This window comes from Chelon labrosus (genome assembly GCF_963514085.1).
Source record: "Chelon labrosus genome assembly, chromosome: 5".
Taxonomy (NCBI): Eukaryota; Metazoa; Chordata; class Actinopteri; order Mugiliformes; family Mugilidae; genus Chelon; species Chelon labrosus.
In genome coordinates, this window is record NC_140341.1 from 11564467 (window position 1) to 11590172 (window position 25706).

At 47.1% G+C, this 25706-nt stretch overlaps 1 protein-coding gene across 1 annotated transcript in view; it reads left to right on the top strand.

Annotated features, from left to right (window-relative positions):
* The window catches only part of LOC311487782 (cyclic AMP receptor-like protein A), a 54261-nt gene that overhangs the window by 5632 nt on the left and 22923 nt on the right, over window positions 1–25706 (top strand). Inside the window, exons 3-11 of the mRNA XM_084544151.1 lie at window positions 356–410; window positions 1380–1436; window positions 1587–1647; window positions 4898–4985; window positions 7546–7635; window positions 8145–8183; window positions 14018–14096; window positions 17609–17656; window positions 23382–23464. Coding sequence (XP_084400277.1) covers window positions 356–410; window positions 1380–1436; window positions 1587–1647; window positions 4898–4985; window positions 7546–7635; window positions 8145–8183; window positions 14018–14096; window positions 17609–17656; window positions 23382–23464 — 600 coding nt within the window. The remainder of the gene's footprint in view (window positions 1–355; window positions 411–1379; window positions 1437–1586; window positions 1648–4897; window positions 4986–7545; window positions 7636–8144; window positions 8184–14017; window positions 14097–17608; window positions 17657–23381; window positions 23465–25706) is intronic.

The window sequence follows — 25706 nt, forward strand, 5'->3', positions numbered from 1 at the left end:
GTGTGGTGTTGTTTTGTTTTTTTTTGGCCACACCCTCCATGTCCAAAGTCTGTACTTCCGAAAGTGATAAGTAGTTAATATAAAATGCTGATAATGGCATGACATGACATGATTTGTATTGAAAAGATAAATTAAATTAAAGTCTTTCTGAGCAGGTCTGTTTAATTGTAACCTAAACTAAAGCTGTCCTGATCCTGCCATAAAGCTAAAGAATATTATCAGAGTACAGTACAGTTAGAGAGCAGGAGAGCCTGCAGTTGTGATGATGTATAGACGCAGTAATTGGCCTGTAATGCTCGACTTGTCGCCCGTGCGATTAGCAAATCTCACTGTTGTTCTTCATCTCTCTCCTCAGCGTCTTCATGCTGTTTGTGATCTGGCTGCTTCGAAGGTATCACTCTTTAGCCCAGGTAAATCTACACTACACTGTGCTGTGCATTTCGACACTCCTTTCCCATTTCTGTGTGCTTCGTCGCCACCGGAAATGTGATCAGTTAGCCGTGGCAAATCTTAGGCATAATTGAACCCAATTAAAATGCACAGATTAATGAATTGTGGAGTTAATTGATTTATGGTCATTCGGTTATAGTGGTTGCTGCCACTTCCTCCACTCTTTTTTTATCTGAAAGGATTTTAATTTTTCAGAGTTAGTATTTCTTTCTAGTATTTCCTCTTCTTCTTCTTCTTTTTTTTTTCTTTGAGTGTGCAGTTTGTTCAAATGGTTTTGTGGTTTTGAAGCCGGTCCAGCAGGTCTGTCAGGTTTAGCAGCGCTGCACTTTATCCTCCTAATCTGAAGTAAATGACAGCTTAACATGGAGCTCTGATGGATCCTATTACCTCAGGACTAGGTTGCCGAAAGCGACCTCTCGTCTTCCTGCTCTTCCTCCCCCTCCTCATCTTCCTCCACCTCCTCTTGCTCCACATAGACCCCCTCCTTACGTTCATCCACTCACAAAGGTTATCTGTCAGTCAATAGTCTTTAGTGCACTCATAGCCCTCTTGCGCTCCCTTTTGCCGTCTCCTCCTCGTCCTCCTCCTCTGTAGCCTTGGCAGGGTCACTGCTGGACACGGACTGATAAAGGGCGAAGTTTAGCTAGTGTGCATCGCAGCTTCGGAAAAGTGCGTATTAATTCATATAAAATGCAGCGAGTTTATGCGAAACAAAGTGGAAATAAGGAGGCTCTTTCCTTCCTCTGTGATATTTTCACTGACTTGTCACCAGGGACGGCGTATGCCAAGCTGTCAGCCACATAAGTGATCATTTGAGCTATAATTTGCCCTTCTCTCTAAGTGAATATAAATGCACTGGCATTTTTACTAGGGATGTTTTGTTAGAGAATCCTTCTTCATGTCTCCTTTTTTTAATTTTCACCGCACAGAAGATGATTCTTAGCCTGACTGTGGCCGCCTTCTTCGACAGTGTAGCATATGTCATGGTGAGTCAGTCTTGTCTGTTTCATTAGACACACACACACACACACACACACACACACACACAGTGGGTTTTTATTTTTTTTTTTATTTTTTTTTTGGATGGGTTGGAAAAAAATAATCATCCTTTGCTTTGCTTTGCTTTCCCTCGACAGGGTGAGTCCCATCCGGAGGGATCTCTTTGTGACTTCCAAGCCTGGTGGCTAACGTACTTTGGTAAGACAAAATCTAATTAATTGCTCACTGGCGCAATTTGCACAATAAAGACGAGTAAGCAGCAAAAGAAAGACGAGCGATCCAACAAAGACATCTGATGAAGAGCTTGTGTATCACTGTAGAAAAGAAAATTCCTCTGTCGTTTCGTTTTTTTGGCTTGGTAACAAAATGAGCGTTGACGTCGAGGTAGCTGTTTCCAGGACTAGAAAGTGAGCTTTTGCAGTGTTTAGCTGCTGTTTTTTTTTTCTTCTCTTAAATGAGCCTAAATCTCTTGCTATTGGTCAAACAGCTACCAAACCAAAATTTAGCGATTTGCTGCTGATGATAAGCTTAAAGGGGAGCTACTGTTTTTTACAACCTGGACTTTATTTCTAGCATAAAATACGATCGTTTACTCACCCATATAACTTTTGTGTAATTTGCAGTAGTTCGGAAGATATTTAGATCTGCGTATATCCATACAGTGGGAGTGACTGGGGCACCGAAACGCAGCCTCTAAATAACGCATTATCTGCCGCAAAACTTGTTCATTTCACCAATATTTTGTTATCGTATGCTAGTGCTATTCCCTGTTGAGTCTGGAGTTGTTATCATCATCATCACCTGATATCATCATCCGAGGTGTGTAGGTCAATTTAGTAGCAAATTACAGGTAAACAAGCTGACCATCGTGGGTGCACGCGGCGCTCAGAGATGACATCATCCAGGTCAGAAGACATCATCAGGGGTCTGTAGGTCAATCTACAGACCTCGGATGATGATAACAGGTAACTCCGGACTCAACGGGGAATAGCACTAGCGTACGATAACAAAATATTGATGAAACGAGTTTCACGTTATTTAGAGGCTGCATTTCGGTGCCCCAGTCACTCCCATTGTATGGATATACGCTGATCTAAATATCTCCCGAAAGAATACGAATTACACAAAAGTTATATGGGTGAGTAAACGAGAGCATTTAATGCCAGAAATAAGGTCCAGGTTGTAAAAAACGGTAGTTCCCCTTTAATAAATTTCTGATGTGATCTTTTTATTTTTTTACCAGTTTATTAGGTACACTAGTGACAACAAATGTATTCTAATATAACAGCCCTACACTTAATCTTAGCTTTATAAAGGTTATGGTTTTCAGCATTTGCTTAAAATAGCTCAGAGCTGTTCATTCAACTGTGTTGTCATTAAGGAGGCTGTGGTTTGTCGTACTTTTGAATCATATCGTGTCAACAAATGTCTCTTCTATTTTGACAGTCCCATTTTAGTCGGTGGGCTTGCCTTAGCAACAGTGTTGAATTTAGTTTAACAGCAACACAAACTAAGTCCACCAAAGTGATCATGCTGTTGAATTACCACCTTTCTTACACAGTTTCATTGTAAACTAAACTTTATAACAGCCTTGAAGGGCGATTTAGTCCAAGACTGTTATATTTACTTAGTTTTCACTGTTGTTCCTAATGAACTTGCGAGGGAGTGTATGTTTATGGCTATACACTTTGTGTTGCCTTGAACACTGAGTTTTTGTTTAGTCTCTTTCAAACAATGGGTTGGTACTGTTTCACATATCTTCCTGTCTTTTATTGAATTAATTGCCACCCTGTTTGCCCTGTCCCGGAGTGTTCTCAATAAAGGGAGGAGGAGGAGGAGGAGGATATATTTGCTGGCAGTGCAGCGGTTAAACGTGCTCAGTATTCACACGCCCATACTAAGAATACCACACCCGTATTGATGTGTAACGTTTGGGAGTCAAGCACTGTCCTGTATAGCTATTGGCCCGCTGCGCCCTGTCAAGCGAACCGCCCTCAAACCAGATGCCTCACTGTCTCGTCACCGTCTCCAGTATAAGGAGATTATTTTCCTCCAATGACAGTGCAGGATTCCACCTTTTCATTTGGTGTAATCATGCGTATCTACAGGTCGTCACTTTAAGGGGAAGTGAACGATTTCTGTGTGAATCAAACGGCAGCGCCTTGGTTGTATTTGCATTGCTGGCATTTGCGGCAATTACAGCTCCTTTAGCCTTAATTAGCATAAGGATTCTTAGTTAGGACTGTCTGCTAATACGACACTTCACCAGGCTCGTTTTATTGGTCTCGCTGGCACACACACACACACACACACACACACACACACACACACACACACACACACTCAGACGGATACACGGTAATGGGCAGTGAGTTAGTGCTGCAGTGTTGGTGCGTGTCACCTCGGTTTATCATGAGGATGCTCACGCTGAGGACAAACGGCTGTACATAAACACCAGCTGAACGGGCACTTTGTTCTGTTGCAAAGCGTCGGGCCTGGTGGGAGCCGCATAGCACGCGGCTCTGCTTTTAACTCCCGCCAATAAAATTTTATGAAATGCGTTTGAAATGGGGGGGGGAGATGGTAGCAGGGGCAACGGCGGGACAGGTGGCGAAGCAGAGCCGCGTGTCGCCGAGCGAAGGCAAAGCTTCGGCCGCTTTCTAGTTGCGTAAGACGCGTTTGCTGTGACAGTAATAGTGATTTATTGTGATAATGACAGCCGGCCGTCTTCTTTCTTAGCTACCGCACGCTATTCCCTGAGGTTCCTTAAATGCAAGAGGTGCGTTGTGCACAGTATGTTTGTGCATGCATGTGTGGGTGGTTTGTAAACCCAGTACGAGAATCCATCATTATGATGAGCAGCCCTGCCTGTCCAGTCAACACACACACACACACACACACACACACACACACACACACACACAATGGAAAAAGGTTATGAGGGCAGAAAAAGGGGAAGTTAACTTTCTAGATTCTCACCCGTCTCTGTAATATACGCTCATTTTTTTCCACTCTGCTGACTGCGCCTTCCTTTTCCATTCTTTATTCTTCCATTCAGTGTCTTTACACTCTCTCTAGTCCGCTCCTCGACAAAAAACCCCTCCCACCCACTGCATCCCCTTCACCTCGCTTTCCTCCATTTTTTTTCCCTTCCTCTACAGCCCCCACTCATGTGTTATCTCCCTCCGCTTTTCCACAGTTCATCATTATCTCCCTTTGAGCTCCCACCCCTCATCCATCACCCTAAGCTACAGGTTTCCCTCATATTATTGCAGAATGGGCCTTCATTTATCAAAAAGTGCGGCGCATGCACGTGCGCACACACACGCACGCTCTCATGCATACGTGTATGCTTGGACACACATTTGCAGGTGTTTGCTGTGTGGTAGCGAGCTGTGTTGTAATATGACCTTGATGGGTTTTTTTTTTTGTGTGTGTGTCTCTGCAGACTGGAGCTCCTTGGCCTGGGTTTGTCTGATCACGCTGAACCTGTACCTCAACCTGGTCAGGGAAGTAAGCACCAAGAGATATGAGATGTAAGTACCAAAGTATTTTCCCTTTTTTATTCGTCCACCTCTGTGTCTCGCTTTGAAATTATGTTAGGTACGGTATCTTTTTTCATTTCGGGCGCTTCTTCCTCGGTGTATGCGTGCATGTGTTTGGTCTGCACGAGCATGTGTCTCCCCACAGAGCACTGACAGGCCCCTCCTCCTCCTCCTTTTCTGTTCCAGCCAGCCGACACTCTAATTGAAAAGGGAGCGTGTGTGTGTGTGTGTGTGTGTGTGTGTGTGTGTGTGTGTGTGTGTGTGTCAGCCGTTAAGAGTGTGTTTGCGTGCGCCTGTGCACACCCATTTTCACGCTTTGTGGCTCTATGTTTCTGTCGCTCAAACTCCCTTGAGCACCTTCCACGGCACAAGTGTGAATTTGCCTGTTTGTGTGTGTGTGTGTGTGTGTGCATGTGTGTGTGTAATTCTTTTTGCATTTTCAATGCCTAGCGCCAGAGCGTTGTGATAGAAACGCGCAGTGTAACAAAATGTACGCACTCTGTAGGCGGAAAAATAAGAGGCAACTCTGTTCGCCGCGTCAAGGCAATTGTTCACGGTTGTATCCTGTGGATGCGTTTAGGTGGGCTCAAGCCGTCCCACGTTTGAGCGGTTGGGTCATTAAGGGAGGTGCACCACCCCCACCCCCCATGGGAGTTTTCCTGCATTGATTAGCAATAAGCCAGACAATTTAATGGTGGTATAACTCACAGGAAGACGGCTTTATGTGTGCAGAGACGGGCCGGGCTGGGAGGCCAAAATCAGCTTGCCTCACAGCCTTATCAGCCGCACACCTCCAGAGGGAGTAAAACGGGAGGAGGATATGTCTGTATTTTTTCGGCTGGTCACACAAGGGGGGTAAAAAAACACAGCGCTTTAATAGGTTAGAGCGAAGCGGAGACAAGTGTGGGGCTGTCGCGTATTGACTGCACGCAGATAAGCTGTATGTGTTTAGGCGGGCGGGTGTGTGGCGTTGCATGCATGCACAATTACCCCGCGGCCCCCGAACCCAACCTCCCACCCTCTTGTGTCGCACTTGCACGAGCACACACACACACACACACACACACACAGTGACGGCACAGCGTGATGGTTTATGAATGAACAAATCGCCATAGGAGATGGAGAACGGAGGCTGGATGATCTAAGAATGATTGAAGTGGATGCAAGAGAGGGTAGGAAGCGTGTGTGTGTGTGTGTGTGCGCATATACGTTTTTGTGAAGTAAAATTTCTGGCAAAGAGAATCTGTTTTGCGCTCAGGGAAGAGAGATGGTGATGAACCTGAAGACAGAGGGGGGGTAAAAAAAAAAAAAGAAGCAGTGTGAGGCGGTGAGAAATGAGATTGAGCCTCCAGAGAATTTTCTATACGAGCTCACATGTATGTGTGTGTGCCTGCACATGTGTGTGTGCATGCGGGTGTGTGAAATGCAGAGCGCATAGCAGTCCTGCTGTGCCTCATTAAGCCCATGTTGCGCGCAGCTCCGGACCTCGTCATCTCCCTGTCAAAGCCCCGCGAGTGTGCGCTGCGGCGTGTGTTCTGCTGCGTTTGTGGGTCTGTGAGCTCTCGACATTGATTTCCTGACAACCCCCGCGCACCGGTCGTCACGCCATTCTCTGGCAACACTGATTTCACCGTTTCCCTCCCTCCTTCCGCCACCGCCGCCACGCAGACTTTCTCTCTTTGCTTCTTTCTTATATCTCGCTTGTTTTCACGTTTCTCTCACACTTCCTCCCCTGTTCGATCTGAACCCCGAACTCTCTCCGGATCCATTCGTTTACTACGCCGTTCCACCACCTACTACTCTGTTCTATTTAAACCAGCGGCCATCTCTTTCTGCCCCGCTTCCCTCACCGCTGCCTGTCAGAGCGGGTTCGGGGAAGGGGGGAATGTACAGTGTGCCCCGATGGAGTGACAAAGTGGACATGCGTGTGCGGTGCACAGCTCGAGCGGGATTGAGTGTGTGTCAAGCGTGTCACTACTGCTCGATTGACCGTACTTGGAACAAGTCAGGGCAGGACTTCCACTCTATTGACCAGGCAACGCTGTACGCTCTATAAAGTATTGACTTCCACACAGACGCCCAAGACACTAGAGCACACACCTCATCTGTCTGACACACACACATCTTAGAAGGCACTCACTGATGGTATCATTTTTCATTGATGGCTACTATGCTTCTCTCAAGCCTCCTTAACCTTCCCCCTTTAGAAGAAGGCTCTTTTCGTATATTTTGTTTATGCTCAAATTCTGCATTTCACAAGGACCTGCTAAGTGAGAATCTGCATGCCGTTGGTGGTGTTGATGCACGTATTTCCTCTGAATATAATTTTTTCCTCAGCAGTTAGGGTAATTATGGTTCATATTACCATGAGTAATTGGCTGTCTGGCTGTATAGACATTTGTCTGCACCTGAAAAATGACCCCGATGCGAGTGCCAACAAAGGGATGAAGTGAAGAAGAAAAGAATTGATTTATTTATAAGGCTTTTTTCTCAGGGGCAGAGCTGCCCGCTCTCTGTGCTTATAATGAAATAAATGTCTGCCTTTTATCAGGTTGTACCATCTGATGGCATGGGGGGTGCCTTTGGTCATGGCCTCTTTGCCGCTGTTCAAGGGTTACTACGGCCCCGCGGGAGCCTGGTGGTGAGTACAGCCAAACCGTCCAGCTGCAGTGTCATTTTTTTGTTTTGTCAGCTAGTGACGGTGTATTTTCTGCCAAAAGTATTTCCTTTAAAAATAAAGAGCCACAGCACTGGCCTCATTGCAGCTCTAGACAGGGTCCTACCTTCAAAATAGTTTGTGTGATAAAAATAGGCAATTATCAGCGAAGCTGATCACAGTAAAACGCCTCCTCACGCTCTCCAGGTTCTTGGGGTGAGTAGACAAGGCATCATTTTTTTGGAGAGTAGTTAAAAGGGTGAGGAAAAGGGGAAGAGGCCGAGGAGAGGAGGCAGTGGAATGAGAATTGGGACAGAGTCTTAATCTCCGGGCTCAGCTCTCTCGTTCCACTCTCGGCTTATTAATAGCTACAGCTGCACAGCTCTTCCCCTCTGCAGTCACACAAGTCTCGCTTCCGCTCACGATCTGCCTTTCCTTTGTAACCCCCTCATCACTCTCTTTCTCTCTATCTCTCTCTCTCTCTCTTTCCCCAGCTGGATCACAAACGATCACGTAGCCTGGAGATTTGGGATGTAAGTAGACCCTTTCAGCGCCGCCATCAAAGCTTCCCCCACTGGGGGAGATGGGGAGGAGGAGGGAGGAGGAGGGCTGTCTCTGCGGGGAAATGTGAAGGGTTGCATGTCAGGGGAGCCTACGGGGTTTTTTCCCTCTTGGTGCAAGGCCAAGAAGTGTGTGTGTGTCTGCGTGTGTGTGTGTCTGTCTCTGCCTTGTCAGATTTAGGGGAGTTGCTACACTGTGTATTTAAGTGTTTAGGACGGCTATGAAGGATTATGCCTGTCTACTGCTTTCTGCAACTGGCCCTAAGTCTGCAAGGGCTCTGCCAATCCCCTGGTGCAGACACTTAAACACACACACACACGCACATGCACACAACAACACTTCGCTATGAGCCAAGGTAATCGTGTTGCTGCTCGCAGCATCAGCAGGGAATCAATCTTTTTAAACAAATAAGCACACGCACACACAGAGACAGACTCACACTGACAAACACACACACACACACACACGGAACAACACATAGCTATCAGCTGTGCTAAACGAGCCCGTGTCTCTTTTATCAGTGCGTCTCTGCTCCCTGGCTCTTTCTAGTTTTCCACGCTGTCGTGGCCCAGGGGGACGAGCCGCTCAGAGGATCAGGGAATCTTCATTAGCTCTAATTACATCAAACCAGGCGAGAGATTAGAGGCCAAGGCAGCAGACGTCAAGGAAAAAAAACACGCTCAAATACACAGCCCTGCCGACGGCTTTTAGGAGGCCAGAGGTTGTAGCATTAAAGGTGAAAAGGGGAAAAGTGTTGGAGGGGAGACATACGGGGTACAGTTAGAGGGGCAGGGATTTACTCAGCAGGAGAAGGAGAGCGGAGCCGCATAGCTGTACGAGACGGAGGGGAGAGGAGCCGGAGAAATAGATTGTCCTCATCTCTGCCCACGCCCCGTAGTGTGTCTTCATCAGAGTTCAGCGAAGCGCGCAGACAGAACAGAGGAGGCAGGGGAGGTTCGGAGGAGGAGGAGGAGGAGAGTGTGAAGGGGGATGAAAGAGGAAGGAGAATGAAAAGCAGAGGACGGCGCTGTGTGATGGAGGTGCAGAGTTTCAGGGGTTGAGTCAGCAATTGGAAGCGCTCAAGCTTAGCTGAGTCACCGCTCTTAGAGGTCCCCGTCGGCGCGTATCACAGGCCCCAGTCAGACCTACCACTGAGATGCAATGTTGGAAAAATTGAAAACTCATAACAGGATATTTGCGTTTTAGGAACGGGCAGTGTTGTCAGTCCAGAATGAAATACATCTCAGCCTTTTTCGTCGGTAAAAGAACTCTCATGGTTCCCAGAGGATGAAGCCTTATAGCTTTGTTGATCTCCTAACTTTTCCTCCAGTGCCGCCATGAGGTATATATTTGATTTTAACTGAACTGTCTTAGAAATACTTTAATGCATTGCCATAAATTTAGCTTAAGACGCTGATGTTCTCTTCATAATAAATTGTTATAAAGTTGGTGAATTTATCCAATTAATTATCAGCAGATGTCTGCTAAATTAATATCCTTCCCATCGGCCTCAGTTGTCCGTGTCTGAAGTGCTTATTAGCAAATATTATCCTGTCAGCGTTTTATTATGGACAACATACCTGCTAAACGACAGTGTGTCCGCATGTCGATGTTAGCATTAAACCCAAAGCACTGTTGAACCTAACTGCAGCCTCACGGAGCCGCCATCAGGGCTGTCGATTCCTTTCGACTTTCACATTAGTGCATCCAGTGAGACACAACCTTCACCCCACACACCCTGCTCCTCCTTCGCGTCTTTGTGCCTCGGCCTCTCAGTCTGTCTCTCCGGTTGTCCGTCACTGGGTAAGTGGTCGAGCAGGTAGATCGTGATCTTTTACTCTTGCATTCGGATCCTGCGGGTCAAAGTTGACAGCTCCTGCGTAGACGACTCCCTACCGCGCTCTCTTATTCTACTGAGCGCTTCAGTCGAGGCTCCTTACGTCCGAGCTTCATTCTTCACTTCAGTGCGGTACCGGAGGGAGGGCCGGGCCGAGGCAGAGTGATTGAATTTGTGCACGTCTGTGATGATCTTTCTTTCTGCCACTTTCAGGCTATGCACTCTTGCTCACTGTTGCCTCCTCAAACCCCCCCGTGGTTATCTGTATTTCTATCCGTCCTTCCTTAGTCGATCTATTGGGTGCAGCCTCTTTGCTGTTCCTTTCATTCCCACCGTGACCTTATCCCTCCCCGCCTTTTAATCACCCAGAGCGTCTTTCTTATTCCTGCTCTTTCTGGTCCTGAACGCCAGTCCGACGTCATCCATCCACCTTTGCATCTTCACCTCTATTCATCTCGTCACTTTTATCATCCGCTGCCCACTCTGAATCTCTCTCTCTCGCTCTCTCTCGCTCTCTCTGCTTCGATTTCATTCTCTCCCTCTCTCCTTCTCCCTCTTGCCTCTCACTCTCTCTCTCTCCGGGTAGTGCTCAGCTGTAGAGCACAGCGGACTCTAATGGCAGATCATTATCATGCTAATTAGAGCACTTTGTAGCTGCCGCCCGTCATTCTCTCCTCCACACAGCCCCCCACACTATCGTTAAAAAGGCCACCCCCCCCTCCTTTCCCCTCCCCGCCTACCCGCCCACCCCCCGGCTCGTCTTTCCATCATTAACGGGACGTGCGCTGGCGTAATTGGACGCTGTTTATTCCGGAGAACGGGTTATTAAATCACACCGAGGTGACGCTCGCGCAGGTCTCCCATCAAGCGCTTTCATCATTGTCCCGTGGCATTACTGAACCTGATTGGGCGCACACATACAGTCACACACACACATGTTCAAAGAGAGAGAGCGTCCTTTGTATGTTGATGTTCCCTCCTAGGCGTGGAGGCACACGAGCTATAAAGACGCCTTTCGCAGTTTCCCAAACTTAAAAAAATGCCTGCTGTGTTAAATTCCCCTGCCAATAAAAAGTTTAATTTGATAACGCTCAGCGAGATTCTTCCAATCCTCAGGCATGGAAGACAAGCATGGGCAAGCCTAAATTAGGCCAAGGACCTAGTATTTGCCTCCTGAGATACTTCTTTAAGATGCCAAGGACTTTTCGGGCACCGTGCTGGCCATTTATTCTCTAGCCGTTTTCTTATGAAAGCGCGTGTCTGTGTATTTATATGTCAGAGACGGGTTCCGACTTCCTTTTTGTTTTAAATGTCAGTTGAGCGTTTTTCTCCCGGATCATGATTAGCGCAGTAATTACTCTCGGTGGCCTTCCTCTCTACACTATCCAATATGTTTGTCACGTAGGTACACTTTGCAAGTGCCAGGTGCTCAGGAGGCCCCGGGTGTCGCACGGCGCAGTTGTGACTGCCGAGAGTTACCGAGGCAGAACAGAGAAGTGGTGGCCAGAAACCTGTCTATCAAAGTGAGACAAAGACCTGTTTCGTGATTACAGGGAAAGGTTGAAACTCCTCAGAGCTTACATCACCTCCCAAGAGGTTGCGTAACACAAGGCTGCCATTCCAACAAAGCCATCACCCCCATTTTCCTTGCTCATCTCGCTCTCTTTCATCCACTGGAGAAATGCTTGACATATTATTGTCCCACGATTCTCTTGATTGGAAACTCCTCATCCCATAGGAGCGCTGTGCATTTTCGGTATTTTGACTTTGCTGACATTACCTTTTGTTCTCTTGTCTACCTCTGAACTCGCTGAAACTATTTGTGGTAACGTCCAGAAGTGCTTAGTCAGGTCTTTTCTACTCTGTGCTCTCTGTGTACTTACTGTGTGTCCTCTACAATCAGCTATTTATAATAACGTTGTTCAGCGTCAGCGATTAGAACAGCCACACCTCAGAAAGTGGTATGTGACTACTGACAGATCATCACGTTTTAACTTGATATAAACAACATGTTATCAAGCAGCAGCTTGATTATGATAGATTTCATCCATGACGGAGCAACATTTTTATCAGAGTAACTGGTGAAATATTTACTCTCTGTTGCTCTGTTTTGGTGTCTCCATCTCTTGGCAGAAATACTGCATCTGGCTTAAGCTGCTTCACTATTACCAGCTTGTTTCTAAGTACGTGGATATTGGTGCCTTTGGGCTAACATTTTTGCAGAAAGCGGCCCGCTGCAACTTAAAAAACGAAGCTAAAAGATCAGTGAGACTGAGACATATTTTTAAGGCTGTTGACCAGACGACTAAATGATGAGCTATAAAGCTCTGTAAAGGCGTAGACGCCCCAAACCAACATCAAAGAACTAGCACTGATGAAGGCTGACGAGATGAGACGTCGTCTCGCCTGTTAATTGGGAAAAATGTTGCACTTGATCACGCCGCAAAGACAACAGCCAACGTCCAACTATCACGTACATTCTGCGCCGGCGTGACAGGATATAGCTTCGTACCAGCAGGCAGCAGTGGTCTGTATTCACCACTCAAAAAGTGAAACTGGAAGATTTTGGACTTATAAGGAATCTATGAAGAGCTAAGGACGTCACACAGAAGTTCACTATCCTTAATCATGCCAGTAGTCTTCAGTTTCTTAAGACAGAGACTGTGTTTTCCACATTTCAAGTTTAAAAGAGAATATAAATATATAGGAATCATGCCAAGGATGACTAAGTACACGCTATCCAGCATGTGAAGACAGTGAGCAGAGGCATTTATGTACAACAGATCACCATAATGAATTTCAGGTTAAAAGACAGACTCCACAAGTTTCCGTTTCACATAAAATGACAAACAAGACTTGTTTCTATAATAAAATCCTAATGAAATCTGCTTTTTTGAGACATTTTGGACATGTGCCTTAAAAGATAATTGGTTATCTTATTAAAAACCCCAGGTATTTAAAAGTGGACACCAAGTCATTTTGGTGACCATTTCTGGAGAAAATGTTCCGTGCCACTGCTGATCTTATTGCACTTGAAGTGGTTTTGTTTTATCAGTATTGAGTACAAATTGCGGTTGACAAATCTGTTCTTGTACTCAAATGCATGGTGAAGATAAGCAAAAAAAAAAAAAGCCTTATCAGGGGTTGGTGCAAAGCATTAAATAACAGTATCGTCAGCATAGAAATGGGAAGTTGAGGCTGGACTATTCTGTCCATCATTTGCTTGTCTTCCTCACTTCCTCTTCTTGTGCAGTGGTTCACTGAACAGCCAGTCATAAAAAAATCAAGTGCAAGTGGTGTAAAACCAAAGCCCAGAGACGCTAACTGACTGCCAGATACCACCGGTCGACCTTCGACTTTTGATTTGTCACAACCTCAGAGCTGAGGAGAGCAACGTACAGGGCGACGATTTGGTGCAGATTCATTAATACGACTAATCTCTTTCACGTTGCTTTAAATATGCAGTTTACTTTAATATTCTCCTCGTGAGCAATCTGAATCTCAGTCTGAAACATCACCCGAGAACAGCCTTGTGTCTAGGTCTGCAGCAAATCACATTCTACTACAATACTCCTCTCAGATTACGGTCCTGCCGAGAGAATCTTATTAAATGAGTGTCTGTGATCTTCTGTCTAATATGTTTGGAAGGCCCTAATATCAACACATTGGACACCTAGTATGCTATTACATCCTATTATGTTATGAATTCCTTTAGGATAAATTACATTGTGCTTGTGCATTAGAAATTAAATTAAATCCCGTGGGCTTATTTTCTTCATTGGATAATTTTCGTGCGATATCTATATTTTTCCTTGGCCTACAGTCATACCTCGTACCTCTTTGTTCCTCTAACAGAATGACAAGAATGCCAAAGATACAACCACCGCAGTCAAAACAAAAGAAATTGTCTTTTAATAACATTGCTCATTTGGCGTTTTTGTGTTGATGGTTTCTGTCTGTGTTTTGCAGATGGTACGTGCCTCTTTTCAGCCTCATCTTCCTTATGATCTGCTGCTACGCCAGGATCATCTGTGTGGCCAATAAGAGAGTGAGTGCTCAGCATGCGTTAAGCCAAGGACATCGACATCTTAGTGGAATCTAAATGCACGGGGAGGAATAGATGATCTCAGTGGAGTAGTAATTTAAAACAAAATCGGCCAAGAGAATCAACAAAAATGTGCTTGACTGAAACTGTGTCGATAATATCAAATTATGTTTTGTCAGTTGTAGGGATGTCCCGGGACAGATCCAGGCATTTTTTAAATGATCGGATAAGATCGGTTTCGGGCTTCAGCCGAGCCCAGTCTTTTGTAGTTATTTATTTTTGGTCTGCCACAAACCAAAACCAAAACCACATCCACGTTGCGGCAAAGGTTCTTTGTCCTCTTCCGTTTTAATGTCAATTGAGGGATCATCACTCAATACTACCAACAAAAATAAAAACACTGAATACGCTGATATACGTACATATCAAGCAATGCAGCTACATTTAAAAAAAGTTACCTAGAGACAGCATCGAGGCAAAGAATACAGAGTTCATGGTTAGATGACGAGCCTATTTCTGGAGTAGAGAACACAGGTTTTTACCATCTGTTGGAGCTTCTGCATCCAAGGGGAGCTACCCTCTCCTCGCTACATTAGCTTTGACAGCTTTGACTCGGATCAGCTGATAGTGAATATTAAAAGATCGGTATTGGATCGGGGGGTGCAAAAAAAAAAAAAAAAAAACTTGAGATGGATAGAGATGTCTCTAGTCAGTAGTTATAAAGTTGGTCACGTAGATTGGTGCCTTGCTTTCTCAGATATGGGGATATTGATATATTTTCAGCCATATTCTGATGGGGCCAAAAGCAAATAGTTTAGACAACATGCCAGCAGTTGCAGCTTGGCTTCGTTTTCTCTTTAAATAGATTTGGAGAAAACTTATCTGACTGTCTTTTAGTGAAATTTCCATAGCAGGACCTGGTGCTTAGGTCAAAACTACATTGCAGTAAGGCCAATAAACTGTTTGAAGCTTCTGATTAGTCATCTCAGGTAACCTTTTGACTGTACAAATATGGGTAGATATGGGTATTGTTATTCTACTGGGAATCACAGAGTCAGAAATTGCGAATCCAAACTCTTAATCCTGTGAGATAAATAAATTTCATTATGACCATAAATAGAATGTTTTTGGTGGTCACGGATAATGCCAAATAATTAACATACCAGTGCAGTGTATATATAGCCCATATTATAATGTAGTGAGATACAGTCTCACTGAATACAGTCTGCAAATATTCTGCCATTGACTTGATCCAGCTATTCTGCAGCTCTCTCTTTTTTTATGTCATTATAAATGACTACCTTGGGCCTTTGTTGGCTGTGCAACATAGCTCAACAAGGACTTTCTGTACTTGTATGATGCGCATATTTCTGCATATTTCAGCTTTCTTTGTATACTCCAATCAATCAAATGTTCTTGGTAAACAGCTAATTAACCGATTTAACACCATGGCTTTTTATTGTAAGAGTGCAGTAAGGGCCCCAAGGCGGCATTCCACGAAGTTCACATAGCTGCCATTCTCCAGACCTGACGACACCCAACACTGCGGTGCCGCTGGAACGTACTGGTAGACCTGTGTCGCAACAGTGTGATGTTTCTGATGTGGTTCATCGAGTAGAAAACCAGAGCGAGCGAGATCCAGGCCGAAGCGTCGTCAGACTCGCCGTGAAGTGTCATCGTGAATGTTAAAATTCTTCGTTTGGGGGCAGCGAAGTGAACGATGGAGAGAGGCAGATTTTGCAGATAGCCAGGCTGCAGGGGGAAAAAAAAAAAACGACAGCAGAGACAGACGGCAGGTAGCTGAGGGGCAGAGAAAGGAAAAGAGGCTACACAGCTCTTTATCATGACTGTGATAAAGAGAATGAATGAATAAAGCTGGTTTTCAACCTGCATCTCATAACTTATTCAGCTCACAGCTTCAGCTATCTCTCCTTCTTTCTGTATCTGTTTTCCAATCTTCCTTATTTTCAGCCGTATTTTTCCTATTTTGTTTTTTTTTGCACACATCTGTCTCTATTCCCACTCATTTTCTCTCTCCCGCTCTTTTCCTTTCTCCCTCCGTGTCTTTCTCCCCCTTCACCGTGCCGTTTTGCTTTCTCTATCATATTTATGAAGAGCTCAAGCCTTATCTCTTTTCAGCTGCAGGCTGTCTCACTTGAAAGAATTTCAAAGGCTTTGAAAGCAGGGTAGGTGGCGACGCAGCGGAGAAAAGGATAAAGACGAAGAGGCTGAGCGAGGAGAGGTGGGATGTTAGCTGGACGGAGAAGTTTTTTTCCCCCCACTTTCCAGAGACGGATGGGGGACGGTTGCGGGAAAGATCATGGGTTTACCAAGTCCAAACCATTTACACCAGGCTTATTTTGAACAGCTCGGAGTGACTGTGTGAGCTCATCTTAACTAGAGGGGTTTGAAAGCTAATGAGTCATTCCAGGCCACACAGAGAGGTCTGGAAGCGTGGTTGTGTGTTTATTTTATGGATGTGATTCGTCCGTGCCCACTCCTTTCCCGCTAAGCCCCACACCTCACCACTTAACTAGCTAAACTGGTCGCATTTCAGCGGCGTGGTGAAGAGAGATTGCCACAAAAGGAGACTGGAGACTTGGCTGGAGCCTAATGATAATGCCACTTATTATCAGTGTTTGTTGATTTTGATGGATAGCCGCGCTCCTCTGGACAGCGGAGGGCTGCTGTGGAACAAGCTCGGTCTAATGACCAAATGGCTGCGCAAACACACGACGGTCACACATAGATTTATAATGACGGTCACGTCAGCGCGGAGAAACCATGGCAACATTGAGTTAATAAATAGCAGAACAGAGGAGCTGTTAGTGCATATTGTTCACGCTGCCTTTTTTTGCACGAAGCTCACATAGGGCCTCCAGAGATTCGTCTCTGATGTCTTGGGTTACGTAAACCTTCTGGCTTCCTACAACCCCGCCCCCCCACCCCTATCTCACCATTATGAATCCTCGTCTTGTGCATGGGTTCGTGCGTGTGTGTATGTTGACATTTTCCCGCATTCCCCCAAGAGAGTACACAGAGGAAGAGCAGCAAGTATTCCCACGTCCTTTCCGGAGATCTCAGATTTGCCATGTTTTTTTTTCCCCTCCTTTTTTTTTTTTGTTTTCAAAAAAAAAAAAATCTCCCGTTCTCGAGGCCCTTTGCCTTGTTTTCTTCTTCCTCCTCTGACATACTGCGTGCACTGAAGCCGATCAGTTGTTGCGAGATGCCGGGAGCTGTTTAAGTGCTCCACTCAGCCTCTAAGCTCTGCACTCTGGTGCGAATTGGGCAATTTGGCAGGGCTGGGTGGGAAGGCAGAGGGATTTTGCGTTGCTGTGATAGCCAACGTGAAATTTGTTCCAGCTTGTCGCACAGGCACTGACCTCTAAACATGACGCCACTCCTCTACAGGAAAGGAAAAAAAAATCTGATTGAAATGATGAAATCACTACAGTGCACTTTCGTTAAGCAATTTCCCTGACCCCTTCTTTCCATTGTGTCTCTTTTCTGCACAGATGCAGTCATGGTTGGGAACCTTCAACCCAGAGAGGGAGAGACGTAAGGTAATGCTCTGACCGTCGCATTTCTTAACACGCACATATACACGCATACGCTCGGGAGCGTGAGGATTAGAGCGTCTGCAAGATTAGCTCTCGCCGTCACGCTGGGTAGGTGTCTAACACAGCAGGGAGCAATTTGACCTCTTGACTCTGTTCCTGTGTGTGTGTGTGCTTGTGCATGTTTACATAAATGTGTGTGTGTATTTAAAATTTAATATATTTGGAGGGGACGGAAGAGCACAAGAGAGGATAAACATATTTATTTCAATAGACGTCAGATTGACACCACACGAGGTGTAGGAAAATAGAAAAATGGAGAAAGAGAATTTGTGAGAGAGCTACCCTGGCCTAGCCTAAAGGGGCATTCAGCTGATTTTACACATAAGGGTAGGGTCGTGCTCGATTTGTAAAATCCGTTGTCCGATCACAGTTGGAATCTGATGTGTTTATAGTTGTTCTGAAGGGGCCGCACTGGGAGGTGGATTTACAGCCAGTCATCACAGAGCACTGGGAAACGCAGCACAAATTAAATTTGGGGACAGTGCCACATGTTTCCTGAGAGTCTCTCCTGGAAAGTGTTCATAGTGTTGCTCTCAGTTGTTCACATGAAATATTACAGAAGTGTTGGGGAAACTAGTGAAAGAGCGGGAAGTGTTTCACAAAAAGTGAGATGCATTAGGATCCGGTATGTTTGGAGCTTGGAGCCCCCACTTGAGACTGGAAAGTCTGGATAGCTGAGTCTTCAAATCTCAAACTTATAAACTTATAAATTACACAGTGGATTCATTGTAAATTGCTGTTTCTAGAAAGTATTTCTTATATGAACTCACTGGCTACAGAGAAGAAGTTGCACCTTCTTGTTCAGTTGTTCTCTCAAGGTGGTAAACCTTTACCTCCCTGTGCATTCAAACGCTAAATCAGTGGTCAGTGAATTAGTATCAGTAATCCCTGCTGAATAGCAGCAATCCCTGGCAGTCTGTCCTTGCCCCCCCCCCACCACCACCACCACCTCCACTCCGTCCTTGTATCTCTTCCGTGCCGGGTGAGGTGTGGAAGGGCAGGTTAGGGTTAAGGTTATGTAGATGCTGCCCCTAAGTGGAAGACATAATTACTGCACGATGAACCGGCGTAACCCTCACCACTGTCATGTGCATGCATGAATGTGTGGCAGCAGCTCAGACGCTCTTCATGTGGGCTAATTGCTATGTGTAGCACAGAGTGTAAATAAGTCAGCAGTGGTTTTTATCACACTCTCTCTTCCCTCGCATTTCTCTTTCGCCAGTCGCTCTCCTCATTTCCATCTGTTTTTTTTCTCTGCCTTTCCTCTCTCACTCTCTCTCCGTCTCTGTCTTTTCCCTGTCTTTCTCTTCCTCTCCCCCTCCCTCCCTCCCTCTGTCTCTCTCACTCTTGTACTCATACCCAGCACGAATAAAGCAGCAAGCCAGGTTCATGGACATGAATATTTATGAGAGTTGATGCACGCACTGCGATGCTTTAAAAACAACAACAACAGCCTCCCAGATTGTGCTTGCCAAGCCGGGCGAGCTCTGGTTCATGGTTGTATGAGTTGTGTGCCTGCGAGTGCGCAGCAGCAGGTGTAAACTAGAGAAAACGATTCCTGCTGGGTGTCTGAAGACCGCTGGCTCTGGTGATTCCCGTCGACTTCGCCGCGTCTCACCTCCTTCTGCGCCTCACATGTTCTCTCAGTGTTTCTCTGCGTCACGCACACATACACACTCGTCAGGTTTTGAGCTCACACATGTAGCTCCCAGAGTTCTTGATCTTTTTTTTTTTTTTTATCTTTCTGACTCAGCCTGGCACCGTCCGTCCCCCTCCCTCTCCATGAATGTGTGTGTGTGTTTGTGCATCTGGCTGGAGCGATGACGTACGCAGCTAGTGCTGGCAGTTATCACGGCCGTAAGTCACATGGTTGTGACCCATCTGTGTGTGCGTGTGTGTCTTGAGCGATTTGTTTTCGGCCTTGCATGAGCGCACATACACACATTTTGGCCTTGCAGCAGCGTAGGTCAACGAAAGGATATTTGGAAGAGGGTTTTTTAAGCTGTCCTGCGCGCAGACCTTTAAACAGCCCGGTCCCGTCGTGCAGCAACAAAACTGGCTGAGCAAACAGCGAGCTGCTTTTTTTCGTTATCTTTTCAGGGTGTTTGTTTGCCGATCCACGCAGGCTTTGCTTGGAGTAACGGTGTTATATGTCTGCTTGTGTGTCTGAATGTATGTGCGTGCTCCACATTGCTTGCCTCCCTGCACATCAGTTGTTATTGTATACGTTCTGTTAGAAGAAGAACTTGAGTGAGCTGCGAGGACAGTTTGTCCCTCAAGGGCTCTTTAACAGGACATGTGGTTTTGACAATACACATACACCTCCTTTTGTCTGGATCAACTCCTAGACAATCAGCAGTACAGTGCTTGACGGTACTTTGTGAAGGGATGCTTCTAGGCTTCAGCTGTCCCTGAAAACCTTTGTTTGGGGATTTTTTATAAAATTAGGCAGTGAAAGTCCATCCGTCCGTTTTCTCCCGCTTATCCGGGTCCGGGTTGGAGGGGCAGCAGCCTCAGCAGGGGAGTCCAGACAGCTCTCTCCCCAGCCACTTCCACCAGCTCCTCTGGAGGAATCCCCAGGCGTTCCCAGGCCAGACCAGAGATATAATCCCTCCATCGTGTCCTGGGTCATCCCCGGGGCCTCCTTCCGGTGTGACGTGCCCAAAACACCTCTCCCAGGAGGCATCCTTACCAGATGCCCTAGCCACCTCAACTGACTCCTCTCGACGTGGAGGAGCAGCGGTTCTACTCTGAGCTCTTCCCGTGTGTCCGAGCTCATTACCCTATCTCTGAGCCTGGCCACCCTATGAAGAAAGCTCATTTCGGCCGCTTGTATTCGCGATCTCGTTCTTTCAACCATTACCCAAAGTTCAGAACCATAGGTTCGCCTTTTGGCTTAGCTATCTCTTTACCACGACAGACCAATCCGATCCGCCTGTCGATCTCCCGCTCCATCCTACCCTCACTCGTGAACAAGACCCCGAGGTACTTGAACTCCTCCACTTGAGGCAGGACCTCCTCCCCGACCCGGAGTGGGGAATCCACCCTTTTCCGACTGAGGACCATGTCCTCAGACTTGGAGGTGTTGATCTTCAACCCCGCCGCTTCACACTCGACTGCGAACTGCCCCAGCAAGAGCTGGAGGTCGTTGTTCGATGGGCAGTGAAAGTATTTGACAAATTAGTTGGTTATTTCAACTAGTTGTTTCACAAAATCTTCCTCGTTCCGGTTTAAAAGCTGAGATTGGATGTATGAAACAAAATGCGTGCGTGCAAGTGTATTTAACCTTTAATTAGCTGGCAAGGAACAGAAGAACACAAGGGAGGATAAACATTATATTTACTACAAGAGACGACAGACTGACACTACACAAGGTGTAGGGAAATAGAAAAATAGAGAAAGATTTGGAAAGATTTGGAAGAGGCCTAGCCTAAAGGGGCAGTCAGCTGATTTTTCCCATGAGGGTAGGGTCACGCTAGAAAATAACTATTTGTAAAATTCATTGTCCGATCACAGTTGGAATCTGAAGTTTTTATAGTTGTTCTATAGGGGCCCACACTGGGAGGTGGATTTACTGCCAGTCATCACAGAGCAATGGGAGACGCAGCACGAATAAAACTTGGGGACGGCGCTACATGTTTCTAGAGAGTCTCTTCTGGAAAGTGTTGCTCTCAGTTGTTCACATGAAATACTGTTGGTGAAAGAAGTGAGCGGGAAGTGTTTCACAAAAAGTCAGTTGCATTAGGATCCAGCATGTTTGGAGCTTGACCCCCACTTGGGGCTGAATAGTCTGGATATCTGAGTCTCTGCAGCTTTTATTTTAAATGTTCTTTTTAAAATCCCAAACTTATAAACATTACACAAACACAATCAATTAAGTGGATTGATTGAACTGCACACAAAAGACACGAAGCGAAAGTAGGAAACATTTAGAGGTCAATCTTCTTAAGATTGTCAACAGGCACATGGATATTTGCGTTAATACTCCAGTAGTAAGCGATGAAAAGGTCTTTAAAAATGCTTTCTAAACTGCATAATTTCTCTCCCGGAAAGTCCTTGAAAAGTCCTTGGGTTTGACGTCGAAGCGCCTTCAGAAAAACCCGACGCCATTATTTTTAGAGTATGCTTTTTCTCAGACGAGCGCGAGCGAGCGAAGCGAGGGTGAGTGCCGTGGGTGGCGGAGGGGGTGGGCGTGCTCCCGATAACTGTCTGTAATCTAGCGCGTGTCATTAACGTTGGGACTGCTGCGCCCGCTCCACATAATTACGGTTTCATTCCCCTCTGCTTCCCGAGCAGCGTAGGGGCCTCTGACACCGGAGGACTGTGATTAAAAACACGAGGCACTTTACCCACACTCTTCCTCCTCCTCCTCCTCCTCCTCCTCCTCCTCCTCCTCCTCCTCCGCCGCCGCCACTATTCTACGTCCCGTCTTTTGCGCACGGAAATTCCTCAAATGCCTGTCTCTACGACTCACCTAAATTTCATCTGAGATTACTTGGCTCCACGCTGTCTTTTTAAAGCCTTTTTCCGTGTAGCATCCTACAGGCTCCTCTTTTCCTCTTTCCTAATGCGACATTCCTCCCAGTACACACACACACACACACACACAATGACACACACACACACACACACACACACACAGAGTCGTGAGATGATAATAGGCAGATCTTGACGGGGCCGGTGATGTCAGAGCTTCCCATAATAACAGACGCTAATAGGGCTAAGCTCGGTGTTTGCCTGTGGGTTATGCTGTTATAGACAGTGATGTGGAAATACGACTGGCCTCTGTTTTGTTGATCACATACAGCCAGCGTTTGTTACACGGTGGAACGATGGCTCTTCAACACACACACACACACACACATGCGCGTACCTCCCTCCTCCTCGCCAGCGCGCACACACACATGATAAAATACCACCGGATTTTCATTTGAATTGTTTAAAATGCTTGCGTTAGAGCTTGCACGCCTCGGGGTCTTTCTGGTGAGTAATTAATTTCCAGCATGTGGGGGTAGAGACCAGAGCTCGTGGGCCTGCCTCCTGGCTCCGACTATATGTGTGTGTGTGTGTGTGCTGCGTGAGAGAAGGAAGGAAAGAAAGGGAGGGAGGCTTTGCGCTGGCTCGGCTACTGCGTCCTAGCCTAGAGGAGGAGGAGGAGGAGGAGGAGGAGGGGGGAAAAAACAGCACAGCGCAGAAAATCGATCCAGGGGCCGCGCTTCTCAGCCTCTTCCGGACGCAAGAGTCCTCCTCTCCCGGGAATTAGATAACGGCTTGTAAAAGCTCTCCACCGCCAGGCTCTCCCCCTCCTCGACTCTCAGCTGCTTCTGCTGCTGCTGCATCTCTGTGTCTTTCTGCCCGTCTGCCTGTCTAGCCCGCCCGCCCGCCCGCCTGTCCACGAGATATTGAATTCATCCCCTTCACATTACTGTAAAGTATTAGCGTCTAGTTTAATTGGAATCCCCATTTCTTCTCATAACTGTGTGGATATTGCGTATTATCAGCAGGTTAATATTTTATTAGGTTTTAATTGGCCTTTGTTGTTTGCCTCAGTGCTCTGATCCTCCAGTTAAGACGCTGACTCTGAATGTGTGAGATACGAGGACAAGAGTGTTAATGTGAGCATTTGGTTCCTCTGCACGGGTCAGCAGTCAGCTTTTCTGTCCTCCAGGTTTCCCTGGCCGAGGAGATCAAGCCGCTGAAGTGGTATCCCTCCGTCTACCTGCTGGTGTCCATCTTCCCCCTCATCAACAGGTAACACACACACGCAGGCACCCACCTGTATGACACATAAACTGTGGATTCATTTACATGCCATCTCGTCTCAACTACCCTGTCACCGTGCTCAGCCTAAACCTGTCCTCCTCCGTCGCTCCGTCTTATCTGAACTCTCTTAAAGCTTTGCTGTCTCCGTAGCCGTACGAACGCTATAACGGAGACTGTGTGAGCGTGATGGAAGCATAGAGCGTTTTATTGGCTTTTATAAAACCAGGGCTTCATCGGGCCGAGGGTTGGTGGGAGGAGGCGGGTGGTCCAGTAAATGATAACCCCGACGCTGTTATTACTACCCTCCCTTCCACCCCCCCTCTCGCCATCTCCTTCCGCCTTTCATTTGCCACTGCCCCCCCTTCCCCTCCCCTCCCTTCCCCTCCCCCCACCGCACGAAACCGGTGTGATTGACAGGTCAGGGTTACTAAGTGATTAGCTGCAGCGGCTCTGCTTGTCGCCACGGCGATGTAGGCGGAGACACAGGTCAATTACAGGGTCAACGTCTTTCAAAGGCTCCGCTCAAACGCTGCCCATCCCCCACCCCTCACGTCCCCCCCCCCCTTCTTACCGCCCCCTTACCCTTCCCCTTCTCCCCGTTCACCTCTCCATCCATTCCAGTCCTCCCCTCATCTCCTCCCTCCCGTGCCCCGGCTGTCGGCTGATGAAGATGACAAACTGCATCCTGTGCTAACCCCAAACCGCCCCCCCTCCCCCCTTTTCCCTCCCTCCCTCCCTTCACTCCTCCCTTCCTTCCTACCATCCCTTAATGTCATTTTGTCTTTCCTTTCTCCCTCTTACCCTCAAAAAGTCTTTGTTATTGCCCCCTTATTTTCACTCTTCCTCGCTCAGGCTTTCCATCTCGCTGCTTCTGTGTTTTTATGTCACCCCCTATCCTCTCCGCCCCCCCCACCCCTCACCCCCCCCATTTTCCTCCTCCACTTTTCCTCTCGTCAGCCACACAAAGCCCTCTCTCTCTCTCTCTCTCTCTCCCTCTCTCTCCCCTCTCTTGAGCAAATACGCTTTCGCTCGGCTCCGCTCTGCCTTTCTCCAGAGAGTGAACGAGGAGAAAACGGGAATGAATTGCTCTCTCGTCGTCGTCCTCCACCTCCTCCCCCTCCTCCCCCTCCCTCCTCCTCCTCCTCCTCCCCCGTTCAGCAGCGCTGGCTGTATATATCTCCGGCTCCTATTAATTTGTTAGCCTCCCCTCCCTCTCCACCCCATCCCCTACTCACTCACCCACCTCCCTCCCTCCCCCTGGCTCATATCCTCCTCCCCTCTTTCTCCATCTCTCCCTCCTTCCTTCCCTCCCCTCTGCTGAGTGCTGGAGTGTGTAAAGTGTTTGTCACGGTGCCGTGCCGATGTCGCTGTGCTCTGCTTCCGCACGGCAGACAGCCTTAGTGCGCGTGTTGTGCTGTGTGTGTGTTGTGTGCGTGTAGGTGGGTGGTTGGTTTTCGTGTCAAGGCGAATGTGCAGTCTCCGCTCGTTGCTCGTTGCGTGTGTGTATATGTGTGCGCGCCATGGTGCGCGTGTGCGCTCTTGTTTGTCCGCCTCAACTGGAGTGTGTGCGTCTTCGTCTCCCGATGAGCGCTCTCGTGTGTGTGTGTGCGTGCTTGTGTGTGCGTGTTTTTATTTTGTGTGCATGTCTACCGTGTGTGTGTGTGTGAGTGTGTGTGTGTCTGAGTGGGGGATTATTTCTATCTGAGCTCCAAAGCCTCCTAAACAGGGCTTAGAGAGACGGCCCAGGGCAGCAGCTAAAGCCGTCGGGTAGAGCTCTCTCTTTCTCTCCCTCGCTCGCTCCGCACCCCTCTCTCGCTCTTTCTCTCTCTTTCGTTCTCTCGCTCTTTCGCTCGCTCGCTCGCTCTCTCTCTCTCTCTCTGTGCCATTTCTCCCTGCCCTGATCCATCGCGTTAATACACAGACACTCCCACACACAAACACACTCTTGTTTTGGCCCTCATCTGCCGCCGCAGAAACGCACACACACACACACACAAACACGCACAGTCGCACGCCACACGCAATTTTAATCTGTTCCAAATGCACACTGGTAAATGTGTTAATTCGACACCAGCTGTTGCGAATTGAAATGGGAAAGCGCTCCTACTTTTCTTCGCCCGCGCTTGCACACACACGCATGGACAAGCCATTATCCATCATTTTGCCGTACACATCTCTCTCCCTCTCTCGCGCTCCCTCATTCACTTGCCCTCATTTGGCTGCACAAAAG